This window comes from Python bivittatus, unplaced genomic scaffold (genome assembly GCF_059951505.1).
Source record: "Python bivittatus isolate LINGU-HERP-01145 unplaced genomic scaffold, Pbiv_v1 ctg000070_np1212, whole genome shotgun sequence".
NCBI classification, from domain to species: Eukaryota; Metazoa; Chordata; class Lepidosauria; order Squamata; family Pythonidae; genus Python; species Python bivittatus.
Window position 1 is genome coordinate 775,907 of NW_028277034.1, and position 10,096 is coordinate 786,002.

Sequence of the window (10,096 nt, forward strand, 5' to 3'; positions counted from 1 at the left end):
AATCAGACAATGTGATTTTCTGGATTTTTTTTTCTCATTTTGTCTCTCATAGTTGAGGTATACCTATGATGAAAATTACAGGCCTCTCTCATCTTTTTAAGTGGGAGAACTTGCACAATTGGTGGCTGACTAAATACTTTTTTGCCCCACTGTATATGTTAGAATCAGTTGGGAACAGCATGATGATAATGACTATTTTATTACTCTACAAGTATTGTGAAATAAGTATCATTACCAAACAAAGAACTGAATGTTCCCCAGAGTTACGGTTATTACATTTATTATAAGATGAAACCTTAAGCTTAAAAATAAGGAACTTCAATTGCCATATTAGAGAAGTTAATGTTACAGGTAAAGTTAAAATAATGCAACATCAGAGGGAGGAACTACAGTACTACCAAATGTAGGCAAACTTTATGTATAATCTTAATTGCAGCAGATGTACAATGCCTATAATTATACAGCAAATATGAAGATGTTTATTACCTGTTTCTCTCAACTTATTTATTTTTTAGTTGATCTTTTTTCCATATGCATTATGGATTTATGTCATTTACTTGATAATGTTAATTACTTTTCAAAATTAAAAATTACTCTGCATGGCTAATGGGAAGTGAGATTTCTTCAACGGGGAAAAAAAGGATGAGCTTCTAGCTGTACAGCCTTCTGACTCAAAGGAAGTCTAGAAGTGAGTGTTTTACAGCATGTAACTAACAGCAAATATTCTCTGAGGTTCAGTAAACATCTCCCAAGCATTTTATGTTTTTTTTAGACATTAAGGATAGCATGTTGTAGCTCTACTAACTTTTATTCTTTTAACCACAGGCCACATCTTTCTTCATTTCTCAGCCTTTTAGATAAGATCAAATATAAAAAGGGAATAAATTCAATTATTTGTCTTTTTCCCATTTAATCACAACTTTGAGGACAAAAACAAAGCAGGAAAAGGATAAAATCTAACCATATAAACTACTACTCAGTACTGGGTTAATTTTTCTAGAACAGCAATCACTCTGCAGTTTCACACTCATACATTCTGAATGCACTTCAGTCATAACTAGGTACAAGAGTGGGAAAAAAACACAAACTTTCAGTGCACTTCATTTACTCTACTATGAAGGCAAAACCGGGTTAGTATAAATGTGGATTAAATGGCTTTAAATTATGCATTCTCTTGTGTCAGTAAACTTGAGGAACTGGCTACTAGCATTTATGGATTTTTCAACATGGTCTTAATTCAAAGACAATTAGCCACCCATAAGAATGAACTCAAATTAAGTTGATTTTATTTTAGTCCTATTGACTTATGAATATCATTGCTAATTTGTTTCGTTTATTTCACTTAAAAATGACTAGCCCAAAATATCCTTCAAATTAAGAGTGGGCTAATGGGCTCCAAGCAGCCCCTCTCAGTCCTTTTTCTGTAGCCCTAGATCTTCTCTCTGCAGGATTTTATTACAGAGAGAAGCAGCACAATGTTCAGTGGGTTTGAGGCAGAACAAGTAAAACAGATGTGTTAAGCCTCTAATAAGTTTTTGTTAATACTCCCTCCTCCCATTTTTTAAGGGCCAAATAACTCTGGCCACATTACCACTCCTTACTCCAGCAATCAATGCCCTTCCTTTTGTGCCTCTGGCTGAAGAAAATGGATTAAAAAACTGCAACCTGTGACCCCCAAAAGCTTCCCTGTTCCTATTTTAAATATTAACCCAAGGAAAGCCATATTTAACTGGTGTTAACTCTGGAGTAACTAGTCATCTCTGGATTTAGTTAGACTTCCTTTAAAGCAGGATGGAGACCCTCTTTATTTTTACACGCACACACACCCATACAACAATGGAAACTGTTAGGAAGATAAAGACACTTGATAAACAACACGGGATGGATGGTCCTTCTCCCAGATGGATCCACAGTTGGTTGAACAACCACACCCAGTCTCTGGTCCCCAAGGTTCTGCCCTGGGCCTAATACTCTTCAACATCTTCATAAATGACTTAAACAAAGGAATGTGGGGACGTTCAACAAATCTGCAGGTAAAACAAACCTGGGAGGGAGGATTGCTAATACCACAGAAGAGAGGGCCAAGGCTCAAAAGGATCTTGATAGTCTTGAACACTCGACCTTTTCCAACCAAATGCAGTTCAATGACAAGGAAAGTAGGGTTCTGCATAGGAAAAACCTGATATACAGAGACAAGATAGGTGATACCTGCTTCAGTGGTCATATTTGTGAAAAGGATCTGAGTGTTGTGGTAGACCACACATTAAGCATGAGCCAGCAGTGTCCTACAGCTACCAAAAGGGTAGATCCAATCTTGGGCTGCATCAACAGAGGTATAACGTTCCATTCTATGTCACACTGATCAGACCACACCTGGAATACTATGTTCAGTTCAAGGAGAACGCTAAAGAAGTGAAAAGAGTATCAGGCTCAGCCCAAGAACAATGGTGAAACAATCCAGTTGTTCCTTTATTTGCTTACACCTTATAGACAGAATCTTGCCAGACTAAATGTATACTACAGCAACTAGTGGATATACCCTGGAAGATTCTAAGGAGTGGCTATCCTGAGCCTCTTTCACTTCTCATACTCCCCTTGTGGACTGTGTTGTCTTTTGTCTCTTTTTCCCTGCTGGAATGCACCCCTTCCTTCCTGATAGCCTTGATCTCCCACATCACTCTCCTTATTAGATACATTCCATCACAAAGAGTGAGGGAAGTATAACAAAGATTATGAGGGGCTTCATAGGCTAAATTTTATGAAGAACGGTTAAAAGAACAGTTATGTTTAGCTTAAAGAAGATAAGGTTAAGGGAGACATGATAGCAATCTTCCAATACTTGAAGGGATGTCACAGTGGAGAGGGTGGAGCAACAACCAATGGATGGAAGTCTTACAGAGTGAGATCCAAACTCAAAGTAAGGATGAAGTTCCTGAGCTACTAAGCAGTGGAACAGCCAATCTCCTGGAATTGTTGGGGTTTTCAAACAAAGGTTGGACAGCCCATTTGTCTGGCACTGTGTACAGATTCCTTCCTTGGGCAGGGGGTTGGACTGGAAGATCTCCAAGGTCCCATCCAACCTTCTAATACCATAAGTACTTTGCTATGCACTGGGCTCAGGCAGCCTGTCTGATGCAGAAAGATAGCTGTCTTCCAGATATCAGATGAGCATAGAAACAACCTTGTTATTTGTCAGATGCATGGCAGAAATTCTCAGAATTCAGGGGCTGATGTCACTGGGCCTGTTGGATGAGAGGACAGGTTTCAGGGTCTTGGCCCTGCTTAGGACCACCAGGGTCCGTCTGTCCGTCCTTCCTCCTGATCAGGACATCAGGGAAAGCTCTGAAGCCTCTGATAAAACTTTAGTTCTAGCTATAAAGAGTATTCTGTGGCATCTTGATGATTAATCAATTTATTCCTGCATCAGCTTTCCTGGAGTAGAAGCTATGCCATCATGAAGTACCATTCTGAGTTTGCTATAGGAGATCAGCATTGCTATTATTATGAAACATGTTGCCCTGTCTATTCTTAGTGACTGAACTATTTATTGAGCCCCCTCAGTATTAGCTTTCCAGGTCTGAAGCAACAGGGTGTGGAATGCAGAGAAGATGACTACGCTAACCCTTTCAAGATCAGTTATTCTGTTTTCAGCACTCCTTGTGAACTGGACACTTGCTAAGTCTACAAGACTAGAAGTAAACATAAAACAGAACTGGACTTTCAATACTTGAAAACAGTATTGATAAACTATTGGGGGGAAAGTGACAGTAGGAAGAAATGCCCATTAAGAAGTTAATGGAATCAGAAAGACAGTTCCAGCTCCACGAGGGCATACCAAGAACCACTGGATAAAAATGGGCTGGGAGGAATAAAAGAGCATAGGAAGAAAGGAGGCACAAGACTCAAGATAGTAACATAAAGAATTTGATTCATGCAATAAACAGATAAAAAGCCACTGAATTTGGGGAGGTGAAGGGAAGTGTCCTGACATCTCATCTGAGATACTAGAAGAGAACTATACTTCCTTGTTTGGAGAATCCTGATGGTAGGAAAGCATTGAAACACAATTGAATCTGAGGAAACCCACAAATACACAATTATTTGGGTCTACTGCACAGCATTTATATTTTGAAAAATCATGGCTGTTCTGATAAGTTGTATCTATAAACTGTTTAAAAACAGTGTACTTTAGTGATGAAGATATTAACATAAGGAGCATAACTTATATTATCCTTATACATCTCAAGACTGTGGACCAAAATAAATCCTCTATATGATGGATGCAGTTTTCTCCTTAAACAAAACAAAATTCTAAGACGACACATTCATAGCAGGGACAGGCAACTTGATGCTAACTAGTGTTCTAAAGTACATTTCCCAAAAGCATTTGCCCTTTGCTAGATGGCTGAAGCTGCCCAAGTTGGAAGTCAAAAGAATCTGAAGTCACCATATTGCCTGCTCCTGGTTCAAATAAATTAACAGCAGGGATGTTGTTTTCTCATTTTTTATATAAACCAATATAAGCTGTCTTACATTGGAATGGCTTCTTATACGTCTTTTAAAGTTATTATTCTTTTACTGTTTTTTATATTTATTAGCTTTCTCTGCCCAGAGACCTTTGATTTTAGACTGGATAATAACGAGAAAACAACATTCAAGCCTGATTATGATTCTCTATCTTTTATCACTAAAGAGAAGCTGTAGAGATGCAACATAAACTGATTCACATTATAACTATCTGATTTCAACACAGGACCGTTGCAAGTAACTGTTAGATAGCTAAATTGCAACAGTAAAGCATTAACTTCAAAACCTGTTCATATTTTGATTAGTTTGAAATCTAACATAACAGTTTGAATGTGGATTCCTGCTCAGAAACTATTGTTACAGAACAATGCTGAGCACAAATGCTACTGTCAATTTGCCATCATATCTACAACTATAATGAAATTTGCAGTGAAACCTCCACTGGGTGCTACCTGGCAATTCCATAGAACAGAAAGCCCTGCTTAAAAGTCTGTGGGACTGAATCCTTAACCAGCTCACAATAGGCAGCCAGCCACCAATATTCTATCAAATTAATCAGTACAAATATCAAAGGTATTACAACAGAGACCAAGAAAACAGAAACCTCATACCTCTATGTATTTCCAGCCATGAAACTATAACACCAATGCCGCTCTTCCTCCTGGAGGCCAATCACATTTGTAGCCAGCTCCTTAATGCTTCATTGCCAATGCCAAGTATAAAGATCCTGGCAAATCCACATGCAGAAAGACAAGAGATCCCTCCCTGCCAAGCTCTCTATTCTGTTCTCCAGACAGACTGAGGCTGGATCCCATCAGCATTTCTCCCACAGCCTATGCCTCTAAAGCTGTCTTGCTATATCTTGATCTCCAAAACTATTGCTCTTATGTTATTACTTTTATTTAAAAGCTTGTTTAGGATATATATCCTACACAGATTAAGAACTTCATGTTAATTTGAAAAGAGTTACCATATTTTTGAATGATATTCGAAAAGTGGGATATAAATCATGCATACTTTATGAGGCCCCAAGCCAAAGGTGCAGGCTTCACCCCAAACCAGAAGCAGCTGTTAAGTTCTGGAATGAGAACTCCAGCCTGCTTGGAAGTAGTGGAATTCTTGGTATGTAGAAACAAGCTTAGTGACTGAGGAACGACACTCTGCACATGCCCCTAGCCCTGTCCTTCACCATTCATTCCCAGTGAACTGAGAAATTGTTATCAACCCTTCTTAGCAGAATATTACTTTGCAAACCCCTAAAACAATAACTTTTTTTCTTAAATAGCCTTTCAGGTTCTATGGAATTGAACTGGCCCCTCCACTGCAGATAAAAAGATAAATACTTCCTTGAATTGAAATTGAAATGAAATCTAAAAATAAGTATTTAAGTACTCATCTTTTAAAATCCAACATAATCTTAGTGATCTTTTGTTGTTACTACAGCAATTTCTTCTATTGCCATAATTTAATAATAAACCATTTGCAGGAGTCCTAACAGACTGTATGCACAGAACTTGCTTCTGAATCAATGTAAGAATTGTACAGTTAAGACTGAAAACTGTGGGTAATTAGCACTAAGAGCTAAGGCAGATTAGTCCGGAGAACAAACATCAAACTACTAGACAAAACAATTATGAAGAATTGCATTCTGTTGCATTCACACACTGCATTAACCCATGATGTGGTTTGTTTGCTTTTGGCTTCAGGTAATATGAGAACAGAGTCCATGAATAACCCATGGTTGTAGGGCAGTCTGAATGCATGGCATGTTGTTAAAACCAGAGTTTAGACTGAGATGTGAATGGGGACTGATGGAGAGATTCATAGCCCTAATCCACATAGTGGTCTGTTTTGTTTTGGCTTAATGTTGGGGTCCCCAACATTTTGGGCTGGTGGGCACACTGTAAGGATCCCACAGAGTGCAAGGCAGGACAGGGAAAACTCTGTGCTTCTCTATCAAACCGACTTTAGCTTGTACAATGAACTATGACTAAAACCAACCATGGCCAATGGTGGGAGCAGTTTGCAAGGTGGTGAGAGCTGCTTCTTCTATCCATTCCTATTCCAGCTTTTGCCAAAGATCATTTCAAAAAGGAAAGCAATTATAAATGTTATACATATGATAAAAAAATATAACCATTTTATTAATATTCTTGTGTTTGACCCCTCCTTTATTAATACAGGGTTTCTCTTCTGCCACTTAAAGTCTTTCAACCCTGAGACCATAATGCCAGAATTTTATGAATGCTGTGCATGTCCCAGTTTCTAACAGAACAGATACAAGGATCAAACTGTTCAGTTCACAACACAGCTCCAAGCCTTACTACCGGTTCAAGCAACTAAATTCACTTACATTTCAGGTGGGTAAGGGAGGCCGGGAAGAAGAATGATACAGGAATTATACTCTGCTAGGAGCAAAATACACCCCATCACTTGTAATCAGCTTTCTGTGGCCAATTAGTCCTTCCTATTATTCTTAGCCACTTTATTTCCATTAAGAAAGGCAAAATTCATTGCTGACAGTGGCCTATAGGATGGCAAGTCATTCACAGAGATGGCATAAAGGACCTAGCTTTTCATAAGTTTACACTGACAAACATTTTCTAACTCTACCCAGAGAAACATTTACAAAAGGCGTAGGCAGAAGGGAGATTGAGATGTACTGATAAATCTTTCGGGATCCCCAAAGTTGATGAGTTAATTATGTAACAGCAGCAGCAACAAGAGTTTCTGCCATAGGCTGCTGAAATGGAAGAAAGTTGGGAAACCAGGAATAACAGGCCTGAGAAATCAGTTGGCCTCCTAAAAGAAACTCCAGATACTCTTAAGTATGGACTATACTAAACCAAAGTCAAATCACATTATGTCTTAGCACCATCTGCCTACGTTTTCTGGCCACCAACATTCCAAGGCTACAATTCTGGATATAACTCCAGCTGCAGAAAAAAACATGGCTGATTATGCCAAAAAATCCATATATTGCAAGTCTGAGTTCTCAAATAATTTTTTTAAAAAAACCCTTTCTGCCTGAATTTTCATGTGGAACCATTACCCAGTTAATGAAACGTTGTTTAGCTAAAATTGTTCCACACCAGATCTTGGTTTTCTGAAACCAGAAACAGGGTCCAATCTTGGTGGGAACATCTGGAAAGCCCCAGGGAGGCATGACCGGAGAGGGGCAGGAGGGACCTTGGATCCAAAGCCGGCTCTGCCATCATCAACATCCCCACGAGGAGGGAGACTAAGGCATAATGAGGCACACCTTTTTCCCTTCCTATGGCTTGCCCCAAGAGAAGATCTCTTCCAAAAGGAAGCAGGACAGCGAGGGGTTCCGCTGGCTGAAACACGTCCCGGGAGGGCTTCTGCCTTAGAGTATTAAGGGTGCACTTTACTAGAGCTTTACTCAGAAACAGGCGCAATTGAGGCTAAGAGGAACCCCCCCCAAATTTGCATCCGGGGCAGCAGCTCCACCCGTCGCTCGGGCATCACCCAGATCCCGCCAACCAGCCCCGAATCTGGGGCTGCCGAGGGTCGCCTGGTTCAGGCGTGTTCTCGATCCAGGGCGCCTTCGGGGTCCCTCAGCGGTCCCGCGCCGAGCAACCCTCCTTTCCGCGCCCCGGGCAGCCTCCGCGGCGCCGCCTCTTCCCCGGCCGCCGGCACCGCTCCCGCTCGAGGCGGAAGGACCGAGCCGGGTGCCGCATCTCCCGCCGAGCCCCTATCTCCCGCCGGGCCCCTCAACGGGCGGGCGCCGCTCAAGGGCATCTCGGCCGGGCAGAGCCAGGGGCACCAACGGCCCGGCAGCAGGCCCGGCCCGCGCGGGAGAGGCCGCGGGCGGCCACAGGAACCCTCCCCGGACGCAGAACCCGCCGACGGGACGGAGAGGCCCGCCCGACTCACCGGCCGCTCAGGGGGACGCCACCGCCGCTGCCCTGCGCCCGGGCCTCATGCTCCGCCCGACCGCCCGGCCTTCAGCGCACGCCGCTCCCGCCGAGCGGCCCCGCATCTCCCGCGGGCGGAGCGGCGCCGGGCCTCGCCTGGCCGGACCAGGAAGGGCGCGGCGGAGGCCTCGCGCGGGCCCCCTCCGGGCAGTCCCGCCGGCGCTCGCCAGGAAAGGCCGGCCCGCCTCGGCTCCGGGGCCTCGCAGCGGCGGGTCGCACCCTCGCAGCAGGCCCGGCCCGGCCTCGCCGCCGCCGCCGCCGCTCGGTGCGCGTTGGGCCGCGGCTCCACTGCAGGCCGCGGCTCCTCCCCGGCCGCTGCTCCGCCTCCCCGCGGGCCGCGTCACCCGCCGCCCTCCCCGCCTTAAGGAGGCTCCCTCGGCGGGCGGCATCTCCGCGGGAAGCCCGCCGTGGCCGCGGCGCCAGACGGCCCCAAGCAGGGGCTGCTCTTCCGGGGCGCCCCAGCGGCTCGTCAGGCCCTCAGGGACGAGGGCGGAGACCGTCGCGGGCCCACGTAGCGCCCGGAGGGCTGCGGGACGCCTCGGAGGCGGCCCGGAGCCCGGCGACGGCTTCGCACTGCCCGCGGGGGGACGGGAAGGAGGGGCGGGCCACGCGAAGCCCCCCACGCCCTTTGCAGCCTTTCGGACAGGCCGTGCGGGCAGGCTGAGTTTGGGGCGAGGGTCCCCGCTCTGCCCGCCGCCGAGAGACCGGCCGCCCAGGCCGCAGCGTCCCCCCAAGGCTCGGGCGGGGGCCCGACAGACCGTCGACCTCAGTGGCCGGACAGGCCGCATCCTGCCGCGCCTCCTCTCCTCCGCGATCAGCGCTGCGCGCATCCCACGCCTCGCCCGCTCACCTGCTCAGCAAACAGAAGTGACGGGTCATGCTCGCCCGTGGGGACGTGCGTCAAGCAGCCGGGAGGCATCGGCGTCTGGTCGGGACGGTGGCTGCGAGGACGTCTGTCGGAAGAAGGCTGGGGCAGCGCGGGGCGGCGTCCGGGGCTCCTCGCCCCTCGCCCTCCCTCGAACCCTGGGAGCCTTCGCAGCAGCCTTCCTCGCCGCGGGGGGCGAGTATTCCGGGCGCGCCGGCTCGGGAAGGTTAGGGCAGCTTCGCCCGCAGGTCGCCGCCGTCGCCTTGGCCTTCCAGACAGCATGAGCCCGCGCTCAGACCTCGAGGAACCCCGCCGTTGAAGAGGGTCATCTTCTCCCGCAGCAACGGCCCGCGGGGCGAGGGGCTGCCGGCGCCAAAGGCCGCTCCGCAAGGTCCACGCCTGGCTCCGGCCGAAGCGCCGACGCGTCCTTAAGCGCCGCCGCCGCCGTCTAGGGGCCGCGCGCGGGCGCTCCTCCCAGCCCCGTGTCGCGGGCAACCCGGGAACGTGTGCCGCGACGCGTCGGGCGGAGAGAGGCAGGGGAGCCCGCGCCGGCCACGCTGCCCCCTCCAGGCAGCCTCCAGGCGCGGGCCAGGAGCGTACGTGGAGGGGCCAAGCAGCCGCGCTGCAGTTGGCGTGGCGGGAGCAGAGAAGGGCGCTCCTTCCGCGGGGCTTCGGTGCCCGGGAAAAGCAGGGGGTTGACGGCAGCCGGAGACCGTGCGCTGGGCCCGAGCAGGGGAAGAAGAGCGGAGCGTCCGGCCTGGCCTCG

General features: G+C 47.1%; 1 protein-coding gene across 4 annotated transcripts in view; it reads right to left on the reverse strand.

Moving 5' to 3' along the window:
* FOXJ2 (forkhead box J2) overlaps positions 1-9,790 on the reverse strand; it is a 41,466-nt gene extending 31,676 nt beyond the window's left edge. For 2 of the 4 annotated variants that reach the window (XM_025171928.2, XM_025171927.2), the window contains exon 1: positions 9,316-9,790. In XM_025171928.2, coding sequence (XP_025027696.2) covers positions 9,316-9,612 — 297 coding nt within the window. In that variant the 5' untranslated portion in view covers positions 9,613-9,790. Of the gene's footprint in view, positions 1-8,424; positions 8,788-9,315 lie in introns of those variants that run through there. The other 2 variants (XM_007436312.4, XM_088130561.1) reach the window with 2 other exon arrangements.
* Between the last annotated feature and the right edge of the window lie 306 nt (positions 9,791-10,096).